At 53.6% G+C, this 21,291-nt stretch overlaps 10 protein-coding genes across 10 annotated transcripts; 7 read left to right on the top strand and 3 right to left on the bottom strand.

Annotated features, from left to right (window-relative positions):
* Positions 1-1,195: 1,195 nt before the first annotated feature.
* CDEST_01741 (Putative alcohol dehydrogenase, zinc-type, GroES-like superfamily, NAD(P)-binding domain superfamily) lies at positions 1,196-2,188 on the top strand (the record flags this gene model as incomplete). The annotated part of the gene is made up of 1 exon (XM_062917900.1): positions 1,196-2,188. The coding sequence occupies one exon, from the start codon at positions 1,196-1,198 to the stop codon at positions 2,186-2,188; it is 993 nt and encodes a 330-aa protein (XP_062773951.1).
* On the bottom strand, positions 2,183-4,084 carry CDEST_01742 (Putative glutamine amidotransferase domain containing protein ChyE). Its single transcript, XM_062917901.1, has 2 exons — positions 3,439-4,084; positions 2,183-3,343 (listed from the first exon to the last, which is right to left on the bottom strand). The coding sequence occupies exons 1-2, from the start codon at positions 3,761-3,763 to the stop codon at positions 2,817-2,819; spliced, it is 852 nt and encodes a 283-aa protein (XP_062773952.1). The 5' UTR covers positions 3,764-4,084; the 3' UTR covers positions 2,183-2,816.
* Positions 4,085-5,418: 1,334 nt separating this feature from the next.
* On the top strand, positions 5,419-6,783 carry CDEST_01743 (Putative Zinc finger, RING-type; the record flags this gene model as incomplete). The annotated part of the gene is made up of 1 exon (XM_062917902.1): positions 5,419-6,783. One exon carries the CDS (start codon positions 5,419-5,421, stop codon positions 6,781-6,783), a length of 1,365 nt encoding a protein of 454 aa, XP_062773953.1.
* Positions 6,784-7,540: 757 nt separating this feature from the next.
* CDEST_01744 (Putative major facilitator, sugar transporter, major facilitator superfamily) lies at positions 7,541-9,173 on the bottom strand (the record flags this gene model as incomplete). The annotated part of the gene is made up of 3 exons (XM_062917903.1): positions 7,541-8,191; positions 8,245-9,005; positions 9,062-9,173. The coding sequence occupies 3 exons, from the start codon at positions 9,171-9,173 to the stop codon at positions 7,541-7,543; spliced, it is 1,524 nt and encodes a 507-aa protein (XP_062773954.1).
* Positions 9,174-10,136: 963 nt separating this feature from the next.
* CDEST_01745 (uncharacterized protein) lies at positions 10,137-10,907 on the top strand (the record flags this gene model as incomplete). The annotated part of the gene is made up of 1 exon (XM_062917904.1): positions 10,137-10,907. The coding sequence occupies one exon, from the start codon at positions 10,137-10,139 to the stop codon at positions 10,905-10,907; it is 771 nt and encodes a 256-aa protein (XP_062773955.1).
* Positions 10,908-12,015: 1,108 nt separating this feature from the next.
* On the top strand, positions 12,016-12,525 carry CDEST_01746 (Putative RutC-like superfamily protein; the record flags this gene model as incomplete). The annotated part of the gene is made up of 2 exons (XM_062917905.1): positions 12,016-12,058; positions 12,296-12,525. 2 exons carry the CDS (start codon positions 12,016-12,018, stop codon positions 12,523-12,525), a joined length of 273 nt encoding a protein of 90 aa, XP_062773956.1.
* Positions 12,526-13,082: 557 nt separating this feature from the next.
* CDEST_01747 (uncharacterized protein) lies at positions 13,083-13,462 on the top strand (the record flags this gene model as incomplete). Its single annotated transcript, XM_062917906.1, has 2 exons — positions 13,083-13,236; positions 13,347-13,462. The coding sequence occupies 2 exons, from the start codon at positions 13,083-13,085 to the stop codon at positions 13,460-13,462; spliced, it is 270 nt and encodes an 89-aa protein (XP_062773957.1).
* Positions 13,463-14,102: 640 nt separating this feature from the next.
* CDEST_01748 (uncharacterized protein) lies at positions 14,103-15,725 on the top strand. Its single transcript, XM_062917907.1, has 2 exons — positions 14,103-15,280; positions 15,352-15,725. The coding sequence occupies exon 1, from the start codon at positions 14,719-14,721 to the stop codon at positions 15,190-15,192; it is 474 nt and encodes a 157-aa protein (XP_062773958.1). The 5' UTR covers positions 14,103-14,718; the 3' UTR covers positions 15,193-15,280; positions 15,352-15,725.
* Positions 15,726-16,829: 1,104 nt separating this feature from the next.
* CDEST_01749 (uncharacterized protein) lies at positions 16,830-18,060 on the top strand. The gene has a single exon (XM_062917908.1). It carries the CDS (start codon positions 16,970-16,972, stop codon positions 17,582-17,584), a length of 615 nt encoding a protein of 204 aa, XP_062773959.1. The 5' UTR covers positions 16,830-16,969; the 3' UTR covers positions 17,585-18,060.
* A 287-nt stretch (positions 18,061-18,347) lies between these two features.
* Positions 18,348-20,578, bottom strand: CDEST_01750 (uncharacterized protein; the record flags this gene model as incomplete). Its single annotated transcript, XM_062917909.1, has 3 exons — positions 18,348-19,480; positions 19,745-20,521; positions 20,575-20,578. 3 exons carry the CDS (start codon positions 20,576-20,578, stop codon positions 18,348-18,350), a joined length of 1,914 nt encoding a protein of 637 aa, XP_062773960.1.
* Positions 20,579-21,291: the final 713 nt, after the last annotated feature.

Raw genomic sequence — 21,291 nt, forward strand, 5'->3', positions numbered from 1 at the left:
GCCACGCAGGGGTCGGCATGGGTCGGGTCTTACGGATATTTGCAGTACTTCTGGGGTGAAGCCGCATGATCAATCTTGAGACAGTGATCTTTCCACTAGGAGGGCTTTGGAGCACACAAGCCCTATCAGAGCAACATGAGGGATGTCCCGTCCCGCCAAATATTCTTGGCGACCATTGGAGCTTGGCAGGCGGGCGAACGAAAGCGGGATTACAGGGGCACTCTCAGGTTTGTTGACAAGCGAACTGTCCTTTGAGTGGCTTAGGGCCATAAAGATGGCAGACTCATTGTCAAGTCTCGGAGCAACAACAAATCTTTTCCCTTTCTGTTGTCACTTCGAGTTGCTAACAACACGTTGAGGAGCGATAGGACCCATTCGACAGGGAAAAGCCAGTAGTCCCTGAGCTAAGGAGTGATAACTGGAGCAGGATTGTTCGATGGCCTTGCCAGACCGTGGATGATGTAGCTTCAAAAGACTGCAGTCTTTCTAGGGTGGAATCTAGGTAACCCGTTTACTTGGAGCTTCGGCTATTCGCAGTATTGAGTTTGGTGTTGTCTGGTATTTGTTGTCTCCAAAGAGATAAAAGCGGCAATACTGAGCCAAAGTGTGTTGACTTGAACCAAGGCGGACTGCTGGCGTGGGTGGGCTGGGGCAAAGGCCCGACAAGTAAGGTGGGCCATCTAACTTATCGTCGGATTAGACATCTACGCATCCCGAAGGGGGCACTGCATCCTCTTTCAAGCGCCAAGTTTATCTCCGTGATTATTTCAATTTCGACATATTCACCATTTCTTCCCGAGGGCCATCCGCAGTCAACCGTGTGTAGGAGTCATTGAAGGAGACGTAGTTTCGGCTTTCGCTCAGCCAGAATGTCTGGGTTTGAGTCGGTCATCAAACGGTCACCGGTGCCGATGGGCCGGAAACCCCGGGACAAGCCGGGTGAGGTCGGCGCCATTCAAGTAGACGCCGAGCCGTAAAAGGCGCCTAGGAACCCGAATCCACGTCCCTGATCGCCATCACAATCACGTGCTCCATCCTTCGTGCCAAGAACCAACGGGTTCAAGCGTTAAGACGCCGAGTTTCGGTAGTACTGTTTGAGCGTAGGATTTCTTGCTCGACCATCACTCTCACGGGCTGGTTTACAGTTCAACTGCCAGGTTCAAAGTCAAAAGCTGATTCTTCCATCTTTGTCACGATGCAGGCATTCCAATACGAATCTCCAGCGGCTGGCCTACAGCTCCGCCATCTCCCGATACCCGAGCCCGGGCCCGGTTGCGTCCAGATACGCGTCAAGGCAGCAGGGCTATGCCACTCGGACTGCCACCTCATCAAAGGACACGACGCCGTGCTCGTCAAGAGACCCATCACTCTGGGCCACGAAGTATCGGGTATCGTCACCAAGGCCGGTGCCGGCGTGGCGAAGTACCGGCCCGGCGACCGCGTTGCCGTATCGCTCCTCGCTCACCCTCTCGACTTGGAAGACCGGAGTTGGGCGATGGCCATCGGACTCGGGTTCGACGGCGGCTACGCCGAGTACGCGGTCGCACCAGCGAGCCGAATCGTCCGGATCCCCGACGGCGTCGCCTTCTCCGAGGCCGCCATCGCAACGGACGCCATGGCGACGGCATACCATGCCGTGATGATTGAAGCCGGCGTGCGTTCGGGGACGACGGTTGGCATCATCGGCATCGGCGGTCTCGGAATGCACGGTCTCGGCTTTGCGTCACTCAGCGGCGCCAACGTGTACGGTGTCGACATTGTCGAATCCAAGTTCGCGCACGCCAGACGGCTCGGCGCTCGGGGGTGTTTCACGAGCCTCGAAGACGCCGGGGGGGACGTGGTCTTTGACGTTATGGTCGACTTTGTCGGCGCGCAGGAGACCACGAGTTCGGCGCTCAAGCGCGTCAAGGAGGGAGGCAAGGTCGTCGTCGTCGGGCTGGCGGCGGGGAAACTAACCATCTCGAGCACCGACCTGATCGAACGCAGCATCAGCCTGGTCGGGTCGTTTGGCGCCAGCGAATCGGATCTGAACAACGTCCTGGGGCTGCTGGCTAGGAAGGAAATCGAGCCGCAGCTAGAAGAGATTCCTTTCGCAAGTATCCCGGCCGGGCTCGATGCCTTGGACAAGGGAGAGGTCCAAGGGCGGCTCTGGGCGGACCCGAGCAAGCTCGAAAGAGGGAGGCTCTAGTGAGTAGTGACAGGGAGGGCGTTGATGAACTGGGAGAAAATAGGCTAGGTCCGACAATTTGAACATGGGCCCAGTGACAGCCCGAAGGCCCAGAGGAATGAATGTCTTCAAGCAATGATTGGCATTGGATCTTGATCATAACAAACGCACTTCGCCTATGAGGAGGATTTCGTGGCAGGTTTAACTTCTTGATGCCTTCTTATAAGCTGAGAAACAAGATCCATAATAAGAGAAGATGCATACACCATTCCGACCACCTCATGAGATTTATCAAAGGTAATACAACCGTTATTTGAGCATACCAACTCCCTTGCAGTTCGCCTAAGCCGGTATACAGACGTCCTTACTCCCGCGCTCGTGATAAGTTGAACCCGACGGGACTTGGATGTCTTTTTGATATTGTTTGGCGCCATAGTACTGCGTGTCCAACCTTCCTCTTCACTGCACTGTAAAAGGAGGGGTGCGATGTAGAGTAAAAGTAATATCTTCACAATGATTAGAGATGGAATTTGTAGAGTTTAACTACAGAAACTCGAGGCAATGGCTCAACATGTTCTGATCATTAAATAAAGCGGATAAGATATGAGTGAGGGTTGGCTGAGAGGTGTCATTGCCTGCGCAGAGCAGTCTATTCAATGTCGTCGTCGTCGCCGTGGAAGAACCTCAAGATGGCTGCGGCCACCAGGTCTCCATCGTGGTCCAGGTGCGCCGTCTCAGACGCCTGGTCGGCGTGCTCCAGGTCCTGGATCCCCCCGCTTTCGACCCTCATCTGGATCTGCCTCTTGACCATGTCCTCGTTGAAGGCCAGGTGCGCCTGCGTCGTGAAGAGCCTCCCCTTGACGTAGGTGCCCTGCACCCAGGTGTGCTCGCTGTGGCCCCAGACGTCCACTTTCATGCCGGGCTTGAGCAGGCCCTTGGAGCTCTCGTGCGTCGGCGGCGCGACGACCTGGTCCGCGTGCATCTGGTGCAGGAAGATGTGGTCGTCGTCGGTGCGGAAGAGCCGCTTGCCGACGGGCGAGAGGTCGATCTGGCAGTGGCCGAGTTCCCAGTCCCGCGAGGGAGCGGGCGCAACGTCGGCGCCGAGCATGCGGTTGAGCAGCTGGTGCCCGAAGCACACGCCGCTCAGATGGAGATCGGGACGACGCTCCCATAGTTCTGGATAATATCCCTCCGGAGTCAGACAACGGTCCAAACAGATAACACGACGGCAGGGTTGGCTGCTTGAGATTGCGGGTGGACGAATCACGCACCTTTGAGAACGCCGAGAAGCTTGAGGATCCATGGGTTGTCGCCGTGCGCGTCGTACATGCTCCCGGTGATCAGGACGCCCTGGTAGCCGTCAAAGTCCTCAAACTTGGGGACGTTGCCGCCCTTGTCCTCGACGACGAAGACCTGGTCGGTGTCGATCCCCAGCGGCGGATCATGCTCGGCGCCGGCGTGTTGGAAGTGGGCGTGCAGGATCTCGCCGAAGCTGCCCCTGGTGACGTGGGTGTCGGGGTGAGGCTCGTCCGTTTCCAGCACCATCATGCGCACCGTTGGCGAGTTGGGGGCCGGGTACTTCTGGACGTCCTGCATGGTGTAGTGTACAGTCGGGATATCTTCACTTGATAGAGGGGCGTTGCCAGTTGGTCGAGGAGGGGTTTGTTGTTGGGTAATGAGAGCAGGGGGTGCGTTTTGTTCGACTTTGATCCGATTGATCAATGGGATTTTTCAGGGTATCAGTAAGGGGGGTATCGATAAAGTAAGAAGCTGCAAGGTCGAGGATGTGATTGTCAGGCACAAGGACGATGGCATTACTTTAATAAAAAGGCGTCCATGTCTCCAAGCCTCTTGGGCGTGTGATGACGCATTACGAGGCCAAAACACCAAAGCGTACGTGAGCCAAGAGAAACACAGAGTTTTTCATTGCAGTACTATGTGAATAAAGAATCCACGCGGCGCACTCGGCTTCTAGCAACTCTACACTACGACTACTATGTTGACGTCAGTCTCCCAGACGGCGCCGCCGCCGCCGTAGGGCTGAAGTTTTGGGTGAAGAAGAGAGACTTGGAATGACGGCGAGGATCCTGTTTATTTGAGTTTTCATAACATAATTCCCGCTCCCGAGTCCACCGCGCCAACGGCTCGGCAGGTTCCACAAACAGGGGTTATCCTTTGTGTGCTTGTGTTGCTTGGGGGTGGTGCTGCCCCGACCAAGTATTTCGGGGTTGCGCCGCCCTCTCGAACCAGACTTGCAGCACTCAGGCTTACGCGTAACTGCGCTGGGCTGGCAAACTCGGATGGCTAGAGTCTTGACTGGGAGTCCAAGACAATTGGCAAGGTTGTCTATTACCGTTTTGCCCCTGTCATGTACCGTCGAAGCCTTGGGGGCAAGGGAGACAACGTGCCGACAAGAGAGACAGACCCCGAGAGACCAAAGGAGAATGTCTTGGAACCCGGATCGGGAAGACAACCCCAGCCGGTTCTCCCGTTATAATGGGGAAATGCCCCGGAAAATGGCATCACAATGGGTCGCAAAGCCCACAACAGATTTCAAGCTTGCAGATCCGATCAGAATGTTTGTAAAATGAATAAGCAAAGGACAATGCAGCCTTAAAAGGAGTCGCCCCCCCTTAGTTCAATGGTTTCGACAACTCGAGTATGACTAAACCGGGATCCAGTTGCGATGCTCTCGTTACGATGAAGGAACATTCGACTCCCACAGCATCGAATATGAGTTGTCAACCTCGATCGGAATAGTGCTGTTTGTTTGCCTAGACAAGGCACGCATCTTCAACGATTTAATGTAGGCACCGCTCTTTACAAACCGGTCCCTCCCTCGACAAAAGCAAGACTCTTGCACATCAAATACTGCCTGGATCCGGAAACGTAACCTGCAAAAGGCAGTTTAGAGGCAATGGTTTGATTCAACATGTCCCATTCTTCCAAGCTGTTCCATATTGCTCGCAGAAAGTGAGAGATGGCTAAAAGGCACACAATACGTCTCGGCGGACAAAGAATGAGAGCTTCAAGGGAGGCAAGCAAGGACGGCAAGGAGAAACACCCCGAGTCTGCTCGACAATTTTCATCAAAACGGGTGGTTACTTAAATCATGCAGCATCTTCCTGTAGGTTTGACTTGGTTTTCCTCGCACCCAGCACCAGAACACTCGGCCTTCTCATATCAACTTCCCAAAGATTTCACTTCCACAGCAAATCATCACCAAGAACGTCACTTTCAGACCCGGAACCATGGACAGACTCAACCTCGACGCGCTCCGCAACTTGAGCCTCGGCAGCCGCAGCGGAAGTTCTCGCAGTGGGAGCTCGCGCAGTGGAAGCCGCAGCGAAAGCCGAAGCGAAAGCCGCAGCGGCAGCAGCCGGCACGGGGACGGCGGCAGCAGCAGCAGCAGCAGGAGGAGGCGCCGTGCTCCCTCCGAGTGCAGCTCCGACACCACCATCATCGACGACGGGCCGCCGGCACTTGAGAGGCTCCGCTTGGCCAACCTGGCCCAGTATGGACCCGAGGTGATGGAGGCGATCCGCGTCAAGGAGGAATACGACGAAGAGCAGATCAGGCTCGGACGGAGTGTCTACGGAGGATACGACGGAACCTCTGCCACCTGGCCTACCCCGAGCTCCGTTGCTGGATCCGTCGCCGGGTCTGTCGCCCCCTCGACCGCGAGTTGGGTGACTGACTCGGGGGCCAGCTACGTCGACCCACGGGGTGGAAGCCGCAGCATGGCCGAAAGCATGGCTGGTAGTGTTGCCGGTAGTGTTGCTGGTAGCGTTGCCGGTAGCGTATCTAGCCGGCAGTCCATGTCCACCGGATACGGAGGATACGGGGGAAATGAAAGACAGGGAGGATACGGAAGCCTCCCGGTCTCAAGCGGACACTCGCAGCAGCGCGCAACCCCCAGCAGCAGCTCGATGGCCATCTCAGTAGACGGAGGCCGACAGCCCCAGGCGTTCTGGCCCAACGTCAAGCCCAGGCTCATCTCCGACGCCGTCCTCCAGGACTTCACCCTCCCGTGCCCGCAGTGCTCCATCTCGATGAGCGCCGCTGAGCCCGGCACCCAGCACCGCGCCATGATCCTCTGCTGCGGCCACATGATGTGCGAGGGCTGCGTCACGCGCATCGCCGCCACCGACAGGAAGTGCCCCTACTGCTCCGTCCCCGTGGGGAAATACATCGACTGCGCCGGCAGCTGCCAGAACCCGGGCATGATCGGCCTCGGTCTCCCCGACACCACGGACCAGCTCCGGAGGTTCCCGCGCACCACCCCCGAGGGCGCCTCGCTGCCCGGCTGCTGCCCCAAGTGCCGCCTCCTGCGCATCGAGCGGGACTGCAGGAAGCTGGTGCGCCACATCCTCAACGACGCCAGGGCCCGGTCCGTCTGGATGCCGTCCAGCGACCATAAGCCCGACACTAAGGACTACAGGGACTACGTCCGCGTGCCCGAGCTCGAGCACTTCCTGAAGCTCCTCCGGGACACGGTCCACAGCGTCGAGATCCACAAGCAGTATACCTGGCTGCAGCCGGACCACCGCAACAGTCACGTGCAAGTCTGGGCCGAGAAGCGCGACTACACGCGCTCTCGTCCGGGCCAGGGCTGACGGGATCTGAGGTATCGAAGAGATAGGGGAGTAACGGCAGTGTCGGTAATGTTGACGAGTTGAGAGAGCTTCAGACGAAGCTCATAGATTCGATGCGGAGATACATCAACATGAGTATCACCGACAAGGGCAATGAACTAGGGAGAGATAGTCAATAGCAGTAAAAGATTCATTTTGCAGGGAACTTTGAAGGCCATGCGTATTTAAGGTGACTGGATGGCCAAGCTGGACCCGTAGACTGCAAGTGCTGCCTCATGGATACAAGCTGTGGTCATTTGATGTCCTGAATTGATAAGAATAGTATGCGTTGTATTTTGTCAACAACTTTTCCAGGCACTGGCTGGCCAAGATACCTCCACGTTAGACTTACAAGAATACGTAAACCTATCTATGACAATCTGTCTACAGACAACAGGGAGGCTAGATGAGAAACATCACTGCAACTGGATACTACATAGCAGTAGCACTTTGTAGGCTACTTTTGATAACTTCAGCCATACATCTATAAGGGTAAATCGTTCCCGGAGGTATTCTAACTTTCTCCACAAAACGCAGATTCTGTGACAGATCAGTCGAGTTTATTTTCCACCTCATATACACATTGTGATGATCATAGCAAATGTACCAAAGACTATTAAGACACGAAGTGTAGATATAGAAGATAGGCTCAATTAACCTTCTTGATGTAGTTGTATTAGACAGCAACGCAGTAGTAAAAGACAAATAACCTAGTCCTTCTAGTCCTATCCTACTTCATTCAGGCATGTTTGTCTCCGCTAATAACAGGATCATCTGTCTTTTCCCTAGTTTCCGCCGTCAAAATGACATCAGCATCATCACCGTCAAAGATAACTGCGATCCGTTCCAAGCTGAAGCCACGCGTCTCGGGGTAGGCAAAGTAGACAGTGATCGCAAATAATGCCAGCATTACAATGTATACAATGTAGTATCTCCACTGGATTGCCTCCAGGGCGAGAGGGTTGGCGAAGGTGTTCAGAAACAGGGCAACGACTGAAGCGCACCACGTTACCGTGAGACCACGGGAGCGTTGTGTGAATGACCAGATCTCGCAAGGGTAGGCAGTCAAAAAAGGCGTCATGGCGATGTCGTAGCCTGCGAAGAATATGAACAAGATTGGGATAACCGCCAGTCCAACTGCTGCTGCCCCGGTCTGAGCGAAGGTGGCACTGAGACCGGTTATGATGATGAAGCTGACCAACATGATGCTGGCAGAGGTCAAAAATAGGAAGCGCCGACCGAGTCTGTCGACACTTGTTGCAGCGGCAATAGCCCATAACAAATTCCAAACGTTAAGGCATGCTGAGATCAATGTTTGGCTTGAAGTTGACGTGACCCCAATGGAGTTGAGGATAAGGGGCAAATAGTATGACACGATGCCGTTGCCCGCCTACAAACATTAGTCCTTTATTACCCTAACAACAAATCAGAAGGATCACTAACCCATTGTGAAAAGACCCCAAGAGTGACTGAGATGAATAGTCTATGGCGATTGCCGGGTGTCTTGAACATATCTGCGTATGAGGCGTTGGTGTGTGATTCCTTCTCCATGATGATCGCTGTCTGGATCTCATGAGCCTGGCGTGTAACAAGAGGATCGTTTCTGTCACCGCCAGCATGATTTATAGAAAGGATTTCGGTGGCCTCCTCGACTCTTCCAACGCTGAAAAGCCAACGAGGGCTCTCTGGCGCCATGATAACGCCAGGCAAAGCCATGAGGGGAAGTGTGATCTGTACAAGTACTGGGATACGCCAGCACCAATCTGATGCGATATCGCGACAGGCAAAGACCACCCAGCCACATAGGGTGCCGCCAAAGTACCAGCCTACCATAAACATGGCGTTGGTGATAGATCTTTGCTTCGGGTGTGCGATCTCGTTGATTAGTAGCGGAGCAGAGTTACCAAACCAAGCAGACGCAAATCCGATGGAAAGACGCGAGTATGTGAACATGGCCTCATTCTGGGCTGCTGTTTGCATGACAACGCCAAGAAGAAGGAAAGGGAAACCAAGGTAGAGACCAGCTCTGCGGCCATAACGGTTTGCTACCCATGCTGCTATGGGGAAGCCAATGAAGTTTCCGACCCAGTAGATTGCGGATATCCAGCCCAGGTAGGCACCCGAAGGATGATGCATGAACCGATTCCAGAATGGCAAGGCCAAGAGACCGCCCATGATTGATCCATCGTACCCATTGGCAGAGGCTGTGGTCAGCGTCAGTTGGAGCAATTTCGCAAGTTCCGATGAGTGGTTTGCATACAGAAGAAGACCATAGACAGAGTGATGAAGTTGAGCTTCAGCAGGTGACCACGCCTCCAGAGAGGTCTGTCGAGGGCTGGAGAGACGATTGTATCACCAGCAGCCTTCTCCATTATGTGCGAGTAGAAAGTTCTGGTAGACTTTTGGCCGTCGTCAGGTAAATAGTATAAACAACAGGAAGGTTGTTCTGTGGAGCAGTTTTTGGGAAGAGCTATTGTCAAATTGTACTGACCATAACAGAGAAGCACTCATTATAGAACAAAACCATGGCACCATGAGCCATTTATATTCGATCTCTCTTCAACGAGAAAAATGTCTTCGTTCCGCTGCAGAGATAACAAAATGGGAGGCGAAGCTTCCGCCGGGCATTGCCCTGCTCAGTCCATCGCATTCCCTCGACGTGGGGAACTCGGCAACCGTGGGGGGACTTGCTAAGGTAGTTCCCATGGGGAAGATATCCCTATCGATATGGTTCAGGGTCTATGATCAAGGATCTAGGATCTGGTTGGAGAGTCTCCCGAGTTGAAGATAAGAATCACAACCAGCGGATATCCATTTGAGCCCCTGTTCAAGATTCGGGATCTCTCCAAGCATCTCCAACTAGAATCACAAGCCGTGATAAGAGATGTCTTAAATCCATGTTGACTGACTACAAACACACCAAAAAAGCGCTTGTAAGAGTCAAAAGGTAATCGATTCAAGACTTTGACAGGGGCGATATCGCACCTCGCCAGCTCCACCATTCTCGGCCTGTTCCCCGTCGACATAAGATTAGAGACGGACCAATGTTTGCGAAGTCAAGGACGGGCTCGAAACCCCGACGTCGTTGGAGAAGTCGCCGAGCTTCGGGATTGCGATGTTTCTGGATCATATCGGCGATGTGTCGTATCAGAAGGTGCCTCCTCTTCAATCTGCTTTACTATAGATAGGCTGCTGAATAATTAACATATTAGGGTGTGACATATCTGTCGGCTTCGGTGATAACTAGATCACTTGCTCACAGATCACTTTCTTTCAAGCTGGGCACGACAAAATCATCTCAATCAACTTTCAACACTTCTCAACACGAGACCATCATGGCCGGTATGAGCACTATCCCTGCTCCACTAGTCCAGCACCTGGCGTCTCTCCAGAGACCTCCGCCACAGGCCCTCGGACGCGAATTCTTCGACATTCCTCGAAGTCCCATCTGCCAACGGGCAGCTTCCTTCATCCGTGGATGGAACTCCCCCTGGATTGCCAACCACTGTTTCCGAACGTACGCATTCGCACTAGCCATCGCCAAATACGCTGGCTGGGACACAGGTGCCGAAGCTGAGGCGTTGGGCTTCGACCGAGAGCTCGTCTTCCTGGCATGCGTGATGCATGAAATGGGCATTCATCCGGGCGAAGCGCTCCACAGCCGGTTGTCACTCGAGATCTGGGGCGCAATCAAGGCCCGGGAGTGGATCCTAAACCAAACGAAGGAGTTTGTCGTCGACGAAAGCCGGCCCGAGGGGCTCCTGAAAGACTGGGCGGACGAAGTGTGTGAGGCGATCGCGCGCCACACAATCGAGTTCCGTGGCTTCAGCTCCCGCTGCCGTCTGACCTTGGCCTTGGTTACCCTCGGCTCTGGACAAGACTTGATGGGGTTGAGCAGCACCGCCATCCACGCGAATGATATTCGGACCATTTGTGAAATTTGGCCGCGGAGCGGTTACTGTCAAGGCCTGAGTCAGTATACCAAACAGGAGGTTGGGTTGAAACCCGCATGTTTATTCGACGATTGCGCAAGACTTTTTGACCCTCAGATGTTCGAGGTGGAGGTGTATAAGGGTATGCACGGCCAACTCGATAAATTTCCCTGAACAAGAGACTAGAGCTACCTATTGCGTTGATTGTTTTGTTCTTGGAAGTAGCGGTTAGGTTAATTGAGTATACATATATCAGTGATTCTTCCATCCTTTAAACAGACTGTAGGACTTTCATCGTGTACTTGAAGTCCGTAGAGCCAGGTGGAACGGGAGGCCTGTGTTGACACAGAGGAGATGTCAGATATCAACAGGACTCGGACGAAAACATCAAGGGCGCGACTCTGGCCTAGCCAACAACACCCTATTGCAATATCTTGTTATCAACTTATAGGACTCAAGCATTGGTGTAGTGCCAGGTAGGTAGAACCCGATGTCTCAGGGGGTTAGGTGGATATCAATTCCCGACTTCTCCAAACACACAGCCCACGCCCACGGAGTCCGACGCAAGCAGGCCACAACGCTTGTTTACTATTATCGTAGTTTCGCAGAGGCGAGAATCTCTAGCGATATGTAGTAGGCCCTGACATCCCTTCCAACCAACCAGATCCACAAGGGACAGCCGGGAATCCAGACGTCTGGAAACGCGGCCAGTCATGGTTCCTTGGCTGCCGCTTCGGCCACGATGTGGATTGTCGCCTCGACGGCTCCTAGCATGTCAAAAAAGCCGTTTTTTGCTTTGGACCGAAACAGGAACTGCAACTGATTCTGTGAGAAAATCGAAAATCAAGTATCATCGTATCAATGCAGTAGAAGTCAGCGGTGTGCTGATAAACAGGTGTTGTGTTTATGGATGCGAATCAGCAACCAGTCGGTGAGGTGCGATAAGTAGTAGCCAACCTTTCCCCCTGTTTCTCCAACTGCTGCTGTAACTTCCTAGAGTCTCCATGTCTCCAATTTCCCCGATCACAGGCCCCTTTGTCCCCGAATCTCCAGCCGCCGCAATTCGATTGAGACAGCCGTGTTAACCAAATCCCGAGATGGTGAGATCCAAATGCAACGAACGCGTGTATCGGGCCTGTCTCTTGGATTATGCTACTCATCTGACGTCAAGCCTGTGAAATGCTTGCAGGATGGTTCTCTAGTACGCCGTTCTAAAAATTGTGAGCACTCCAAACACAGACCAGCAATAGACTCCGATGTGCTATTCAGGAACGAAAACGATATGTCGTTCTTTCGTTGTCAATACAGTCGAGTAGCAACACAGAGTGAGTACCGTGTGGCCCAAATACTCCCTACTCTGGACATCTAGAGCGGTTCAATTAGTCAACTTCCGCCTCCTTACACAGGAACCTTACACTGAGTCAGATACACAATGTTTTTCCTACCCTACAATAAACCCCCCGGTGGCGCCCAGAAGCCCAGCGAGCTGGGCCACTACTCCTAGTCAGTCGACCTCGATAACGTTACCGTTAAGTGTTCCGGGCAGGGCGAGTGGCACCCAGAGACCGGCGCCCTCAACGCCAACGACAGCGACAAGCAAGTCCAACTGGCCATCGAGAACGTTGGCATTGTGCTCAAAGCAGCTGGCCCTCGCGGCTGGGACGACGTGTACCTCCTGCGGTCATACCACCGCGATATCCGCACATCATGGGAGCCAACCGCCGAGGCGCTGAAGAAGCGAATCCCGGGCCACCGTCCCTACCAGATCTATTGTCCTACTAAGGCAGCCTAGTAAGGGTATCAGCACCCATAAATCCGGACACGTTCAGCTGATCCAGCTCAGACCCCTGGCTAAGAGTTGTGAAATTCAGCTTGACATCTTTCAGTGACGTGAATCCCTAGTGAGTGAATGTTGACATCCCTCGCAGCGATTCATTGCATCGACGGGTGTCATCATGGTGGGAACAAATGAAATCATCTTGCACGTCAAACACGACTCACCAGTCTGGTACTGTACTGTACGCGGCTATCACTTCAGGGAGTCTGGTGGTCCCATACTGGCAAGGATCACCCACGTCTCACCCGTCTCGGTAGGGCTGTCAAGATTCAAGAAGCATCAAAGAACCATCACAGAGGAGAACTCTTCTGATGCAAGAGGTTTCACAATCCGCCGAGCCGGGAAGGGGGCAGCACATCTTGAGTGTGTTTCCGAGAGAGGCACACGCTTCGTTGCAAGGAAGGACTGTGGAACGCCTCGCTTTCACTCTGGAGGGGGGAGGGGGCAGCCATCCAGACGTGATCAGCGACGGTTCTCTTACAAACAGAGGGCCGATAGTGCACCAGAATGTCATGTTTGACATTGGGCCTGCCGTTCGTCCAGGGAGTCGACGAGAGTTTTCGCAAGACTTTGGAACCAGTTCAATCTGTTCCCTTACCAAGAGCTGTCATGTCGGATCGTCGATGCCATACTCTTCTCCTCGGATAACGGGTGACCTCCACCCTTGTAAATCTTGTGTGCCCCTGTATTTGTACAATTTCCGAGCGCCTGGTTGTGTGTGTTTGTGTGTGTGTCTGACTCTGTCTGCTTGGCTTGGTGTGTGCGCAGCTTTGTAGGTTTTCAATATTTCCACGCAAGAAACATCAACTGGCCCAAGCACTACCCAACAATGGGAAATAAACCCTGGTACCTGGAAAGCATACCTGCGTATGCTACGCTCGCGTCAGGGTAGCAAGGGAGGAACACCTAGGACGGTGACAGCGAGAGATCTCTTGGAAGTCTTTGGGGGGGGGGGACGGTCTTGGGTCTTGGTATCCCCGATTGCCGGCCAGATCCTTTGGTCTTGGGAAACGCCCGCCGCTTGGCCCTCTGCTGAGCATCTTGGCCCGGCGGTATTGCAGGCGATTTATCTTTAGAATTCTCCGAACGGATTGCTTGCCTCCTGATTGTTCGAAATTACAAAACGTTCTGCGGCCTTTAGTCTGTGGCAGGTTGCAGATCGTGTCTTCGGTCATCGACCCCCTTCGTGCACCAGCGTCAAACACGGGCTTCATCTATCTTTACCTCGCAGCACGACATGGTCGCGAAGAGAATCCGAGAAGAAAGAATCCCTTAACCGTCGGCATAGGCCACTTTGGAGCTTGCTGCCAAGCTCTCACATTGTTTCGGCGAGCCCTCGTCGAAGGCAGTCTTGGGACTCGTATCGTTTCACCGCTCAGACGCAGACACATACACATACATCGCACATCTGCCGTATGATTCAGGCCTCCCCACCAAAGACTACCGTTCCAATAACTTTCGAGATACCACATGGCACCCCTGGCTTTCTATCGCGGCTTTTCTGCCCTCTCATGGCCCTCCCCCCTCCCGGTCCCAGTGTCGAGCAGCGGGATCGCCCAGAACCCAACGCCCGAACAGCCTATCAGCTCTTCTTCCTCAGACGCCGCAAGAGAGCTTCTATTTTTGACGATAGACGCTTGGCCTTGGCACCGGCAAGTCTCGACACGCATGACGGCGTCGCAGTCGTAACAATAGCCGCGGGACCTGTCTGTCCCTGTATTCTCTCTCCCCGTCTCTGTCTCCGTACGCATGTCTTCTTCTCCATCCTCATCCACTTCGAAAACTCGTCGTTATGTCTCTCCTTAAGCCTCCACTTTGGAGTATTTGAACCTCTTCTTGGCACGTCGTGGGGATTTTCATTCATTATCATGCCCTTCATCCCACTCTGCCTTGCCACTCGTTGACGCGTGTGCTCTTTTCATTGTCGACTTCCCGTTCGTCCTTTATTTCCTCTTCTCCTTTGACTTCAGCTGTGCTGTTTGTTTTCTTTCGTCTTTCTTCGCTTCTTCGCCAGCAGGGACATAATCCACTTTCCCCGTCCAGTACAACTTAATCATCCCTCCAGCGGAGAGACAAACCGGCTGCGCCGACACGATACCCAATTTTTTCCATCTTCTTCTTGTAAAGAGATCTTTCTGTTCCGCCGCCATGCAGATCACAAGTGCCCTCATCACCCTAGCCTTCCTGGCCATGGGCATCAACGCCGCACCGGCACCCCTCAACATCAACCTCGGCGCTTACTCCCCTGCGCTGGTGGTCGGTGATGGTGCGCTCACGTTCGGGGGCGAGGGAGAGGCGGAGGCCGGCAAGGGCAAAGGAGGTGCCGGTGGCGAGGGCGCGGCTGCCGCTGCCGCCGCCGCCGCCGGCGTTCCCGGAGCTGCCCAGCGCGGCCTCGTCGCAGGCCGGGACATCAACAAGGACAGCAACAAGAAGTTCGAGAAGCGCCAGAGTGGATTCGACCGCGCCCTGACATTCGCCGAGGCGGCGCTCACCAAGGGCCCTGACATCCAGCTCGGAACCGGCGAGGGCGGCGAGGGCGGCGCCGGCGTCGGTATCATCGTTGACAACAACCCCGCGGCCGCCGGCGCTCGGAATGGCGGCGCTGAGGGAGGGGAGGCATAGTTGGGAGATCTTCTCCCTGCGCAGAGGGGGGAGGCGAAGAAGAAATCGTCGCAGCATGCTTTTTCCATTGTTCCCGATTCAAGTACAAGTAAGTTGAGGCGTTCGTCCAGCTTGTTCGGCAGGAATAACGGAACAATATACTGACCATGACGGTTTTAGACGCTGCCGTATTGATACTCTGTCAGAGAAGTCTGAAGTTCGCTCGTCTGGCCCCAAGTTGACTGAACGCAAAAAAACCATGCTCTCGTTCTTGTGACGAACTTCCAGCGCGGACTCGCCGCGCAACGCACAGCTCCCGGCACCTTCGGCATGATACGATCTATATCTCTTCTTTCGTTCGACCACTCTCCATTTGGGGACATTCAACTCGGTTTTCCGCACATCAGGCTGGGCGCAACTTTGGATGGGGGGGAAGGAAGCTATAATCTGACGCTTTGGGTTCGCGGGTGCAAAAGGACTGATCGAGCACGATCAAGTACGTGACGACACCTGGAAATAAGCAGCGATGTGGCCGGCATCGCGTCACCCGTTGAGGTAGCAAATTAACTTGATCGGTGTTCTCTTACCCAACATGCTGTGCCTTTGTGAGTGGCTCTTCTCGGTCACATAGTGATAACAGCGACATGGGCTTGTCAAAACCTAAACATTCACGACAGCCATCATGAAGCAGCTGACGCCATGCGTGTCTGTATATGAAAGGTTTTGGTTGAAATATGCGTAAGCACAGTTAGCATGCGTTCGCAACTGCGAAGAGGCGTCATCAACGAAGACGTTGTCGCCGTCGAACTACTCACGCGTCACTCACACACAGCCAGGCTAGTCCCGCAGTCCTCCACCACATGAGCCACACTCCACTCCCGGCCAAGGATTTCACTCCCACGGATCCAGCACGACGGGCCGGCCCCCGTGTGGGTGTGTTTACTATGTCTGGGCTCTCGACTGCGAGGTAGTTTGCTCTGCTGAGGGTTGCACAAAAATTACAACGCATTGGTTCGGCTCAGTGCTCACCAACTCTTCCTGCACCTCAACCCCGGCCAACCAACACCCATTGGTGGATCTGGGACTCCCCCCCCTCTCACCCCCCCTTTGGCCTAAGCTATTCGCGAATGTTGACTGGCAGCAATCATGTGGGCGTCTTGCAGGGCCATGGCACCATGTTGTCGTGTCCTCACTGGCTCCGGGCCTCGATGGCTTGCAGGCGGGTTGCATGGTCTTCCGAGGTGTCAGGCGCAGCCGTACGACATCCACTGGCCAAGTGAGAGGTGTCAAAACAAGGTTAGTCACGTCTTGGTCCCTTGGCTGCCTTATCCGAATGTGTTCATGGGGCCCCTTCTTGTCAGTTACGAGGCCTTGCGTTGCTGCAGTCCGCGCTCTTGTCTTGCACGTAGTGTGCTGGAACGGGTGGCGTCGCCGTTCAGATGGGACCCCCCATTGGGAACCGGCTGGCTGGCTCTCAGAAAGTAGGTATGTGTTGTTATGAGTTGGGTATTCCTTGGCAGACGAAGATTGGAACTGTAAGATGGGCAACGCAGGTCATCCCGCGGGCCACACCCAGCCTGCTTCCTCGCACTTGATGGATAAGAGTAAGACGTTTTGCACATTCTGTGGCTGTCTGTCTCTGAGCGGCTCAACCATGTCATACGATCTTTAGCAGCTTCAAGCCTACTTTGTGCATTATTTTAATAGCGAGCGATTCTGCGATTTGCTTGGTTTTTGGAAATCATCCCCCTCTTCCAGCCGACTGCTTCTCAGCCAACCTCATGCGGTTCCGTCAGCAATGCACACCTCCCCGACTCCGATCTCGCTGCTACCCCTCGAGACCCCTCATCCGGTTGCTGCCCGACAAGAGGAGGGGGCGGTCCATGTCATAACTCAGACGATCTATCGCCCGAGCACCACCTTTGTCACGTACGTGACCCTGGGCAGTGGGCCGCCAACTTCGAACTTGGACAGAGGAAACCCGGCGGAGCCACCGCCGGCGGCAGCCTCTCCGACGGTAGCCCGGGAGCCACCGCCAGACCGGTCGAGCGGCTCGCTATCGAGCGTCCAGATCGGAGGCATCCTCGGAGGCATCGTCGCCTTTGTGGCCATCGCCCTCATCGCCTGGTTCTGCGTCTCGCAGAAACCCCGGAGAAGACCGTATACGGACGACATCGGGCCGTATTCCGACTATGATACGTCCACGGAGGGCAACAGTACGCCGACTCGGCGGTCGCGTCCGAGAAGTCAAGGGGGAGGTCGAATTCGCGTGCCGACGTACATTCCAATGCCGACCCCGCCACCGCCAGTCATTAACGTGAATCGTTACAAAAGCTGGAATCCTACCTTTAACGGACCGCCCCGACGACAACAGCCACCGCCGCCACATCGATACCGGACGAGATTACCTTGAGCCTCGCCGCTGATGCTGTTTGTAGCACGGCGTCTAATTACCGGGTTTATGGGAGCATATTAAATTTGCGACAATGTGCTGGAGCTATGTGGAGACTGGTTGATGGTCGGTCAGCAGTCAGGCTAATAATGCATTGTGATGTCGGATCACGTTGAGTGAGAGGGACATGCGAGCCGGCGACGAGGTTCCGGACGTGAAGAAACACAACATGGCGTGAAACGTCGAGACTTTGTAGCGTCCATAAATTTGATACCCGAACAGTTCAGAGACACGTTTTCCAGCTCTAATTTTATCATTTCATCAACCAGATGTGTTTGGCTCGTGGTCTTGCTTCATTTTATCTTCCTGTAGTTACGACGTCGCCTTGGTCTTCAACCGATATACTTACTTACTCGAAGAGAGCAAAGGTCCACGTTATCAAATTGAAAGAGATGGTATTTGGCTTCTCTACCTGGTTCTATAAAGTAAACATTTGCAATATACATTCGTCAACCTGACTTGTTAAGTCGAGTTGTTACATCCTCGTAAGTATCTTGACTACGAATAGGACGGAAAATCACCCAGATCTAATCACATTCATCCATTTTCTATCTCATGATAGCCGACCAGGTGCCACATTATCCGTACGATTATAACGAATCTGCATTGCCCGCCTTGAGTCTGCTTGACAATTAACCACCACCAGCAACGGGATAAAACTGAGAAAAAACAGGAATCAAACGCCTTCTGCCCGAAACTCTCAACTTGTACACCAATGCTTTACCTAATTTCCTTCTTCAGGTTGTTCCTGTTCATTTTGGTGCTGGAGATTGACGATGTTTCCATCATCATGCGTCACCATCGTGTTCTCGGATGCTGATACCAACTTATCATACGAGATTGATCCATTGCCAACCACAATCTCAAGCTCTTTAGCAAGACACTCCTCCTCCCCAAGTGTTGATTCCACCACTTCCAACCTGCGAGCCAGGTGAGTAGGTCGCACCGCAGGCAGCCGTTCGGGCTCTTTGTCTGTGATACCGAAAGCATAGTACTCCCGGTTGGGTACTTTTGCGTATCCAAGGCGAAAGCGACTCAGCTGCAACTCTAGGCGGTGTTGCATATACCACCGCTTGCTCTTTTCTCCCTCCACCTCCACGTGCAATGGATCGGCGAGTGGCGACTCTAGTGGTGCGTTATCGGTTGCAGCTGGATGCAAGAGGCTGCTCGTCGATGACCATGACACAATGTCCGCGATCGAAAGATAGTCTCGTGGGGTTCGTCGGAATACGGACGCGAGCAGCAGCTCATACACGATCGACCCTGCGCACGCGGCGAGCCCGACGATGACGACGATGAAGAGCGGCATCGAGAAGCAGATAACACAACTACTGCTAGACTCTCCGGAGTATCCGGAGTACACAACAATACTGGTTCCAACCAGGGTGGGAAAGGAGCGCTGGATAAGTTCCCAGAGAACGACGCGTACAAGCTTCCAGTGCCTGTTTCTGAAGGCGTCGTAGATCTTGACCGGCAGAAACGAGGATGTGTAGTTGAGAAGCAGCGTATGTTTTGCTGGGCCGCCCTTAGGACTTGCCATTTGAGCCAAAGGCTCCGTGTGTGCCACGAAGATGGACAGCGAAGCCCAAAAGTCCGACAGAACGCCCACCACGCTGGTTAGAACTACGTCGAGGATGAGGTTGGCATGGCTGCGGGATAACCCCGACGGTTTCCAACAGTAACTTCGATTTGGGGTGAGCTCCGGAGTAATGGAGACGCCAAGGATGAATAAAATCATGAGAAGAAAAGCGAGAGTGAAGTGGACATAGACCGAGACGGGGTTTGCCACAGACCAGGCGGAGTTGTAGCGTATCAAGGCAAGCTCTTTCATAGATATCATTGAAATTTTCCGAGTATCTGTGGAATGGGTATATCAGTATATGCTTTTGAGATCTTCTTGTACGGGTTAACTATATACCTAATGGATGCTGCCCATTTTCAGGACTTGGAGGTTGCGTAGTCGCCTCCTCCTTACTTGCTTGGGTATCATCCCCAAGACTGGTCGAGCGATTTTCTGTATGTCCATCGGGTGGGTGTTGTGCTACAAAAGCTGCTTTAGCTGATGCCTGCACATTGAAAAAAGAATCATGGCACAAGAACAAAGGGAATCAAAAGGCTTACCAGATGCAACGGTGCCGAAGCCATGCCAGAAGTCGCCATTTTCTCTCTTCCAGTAGCGGAGATGCAGACGAATGTCCCCCAGCTGTTGAATCATAGACTGCCTATCCGCAATCGAGGAGCCCTCGAAGTTGTTCAAAAAGTTGCAGTGCCGGAAAAGGACCAGAATGTCTGCTATTGAAACTGGATCCCACCGCAGACCAGTCGGGCGTTTCCAGAGGTATGCTGCAATGGCGAGGAGATACAGTTGCACGATGCTGTAGAACACCAAAAGCGTGTAACATGCCCAGTCGTTGACGTGAAGATATGGATCAGTCGAACTTGCACTCTCGTACAAAAGAGCAGACTTGAGACCAATCACCGCATAGCTTGGATAGTAGATAATATAGGCGAAAACAAGCAGCCAGCTTTTCGTCTCCCAAGCATCCCGTAATCCCGGGGCCGGAAAGTAGCTTCTGAGTATCGTTTCTGCGGCAGTTGCGCCTTGCTCGCGGGCACAGAGAATGAAGGGTGTCATCCTGGAGAGGTTCAGAAGAATCGCCTCGAGGTGCGCAACCGTAGCGGTTCCGAGGAGGATGAGAGACGCAATCAAGGCGTAGTAGGACGGCGTGCTGACGATGAAGGCGGGCTTCTGCTGGAATGTGACCAAACCACCCATGATTCCGCAGTTGATGATGAAGAAACCGAAAAGACCTTTTTTGGTAAGAATAAATGGTAGATAGTCCAGGCCATCCCATTCGTCTCGAGTAAGCTGAGCAGTCAGGCTTGGACTGGGAGGGTCTGCTTGAACTCGTAAATTAGCGATTCCGCCTGTCGAGTGGCTTTGTTTCTACACATACCTTTGGTGGCTTCCTTGTCCCTTTCACGTCCGTCCTGCAAACTTAGGGAGGTTTGGCTCCCGGCGCGAGTTGATCCAGGCAAGAAGCTCTCAGCCTGATTTGCTGTGGAAGCCATCTCGTTTGCTAGATGCTGAAGACTTTAGCGGTCGTGAGTGGCGGGTTGGTGAGTGTGAGAAGCCATTGTGACTGCTTTTCACAGTTGGAGCACCGCACCGAGGTTACGATTATATATGGATATGACAAGGCGAGGGAAAGACGGGGGCCGAAAGAAGTAAATGCACAATCTCAAATGGGTTCCGGGCCGATATGCGTGGCTGTTTTGCCGCCGGCCATTCTCATGACTGAAAAATCGTCGTATGCAGGCTACAGCCTCGCCATTCTCTGTTCATTCTGCTCCGATAAACTGAGATATCAGCTGTGGTTCGCAAACATGCCTGGAACCTCATTCGTAGCCGGAAGCCCTGGTCTACGCTGTGCGACCACAACCAGCAAGCCGTTCGTATGGCTGATGTGCGGCTGTCTGCGTTATGACGGGGCGTATTTTTGGTTGTCTGATCACAACGTTCGTTCATTGGGCTTCATCTGGGGAGCCCCCCACGCCTGTTGGGGCTGATGAAGGAATGTGGCGCTCGGCGTAGGACTATTTTAAGTCGTTGCACTTGCAGCGTTGCCTTACAAGCTGGGCGCCTGATGCGTTTTCTTGCCTTGCTT

The sequence above is a fragment of the Colletotrichum destructivum genome, chromosome 1 (assembly GCF_034447905.1).
Source record: "Colletotrichum destructivum chromosome 1, complete sequence".
In the NCBI taxonomy this organism is placed as follows: domain Eukaryota; kingdom Fungi; phylum Ascomycota; class Sordariomycetes; order Glomerellales; family Glomerellaceae; genus Colletotrichum; species Colletotrichum destructivum.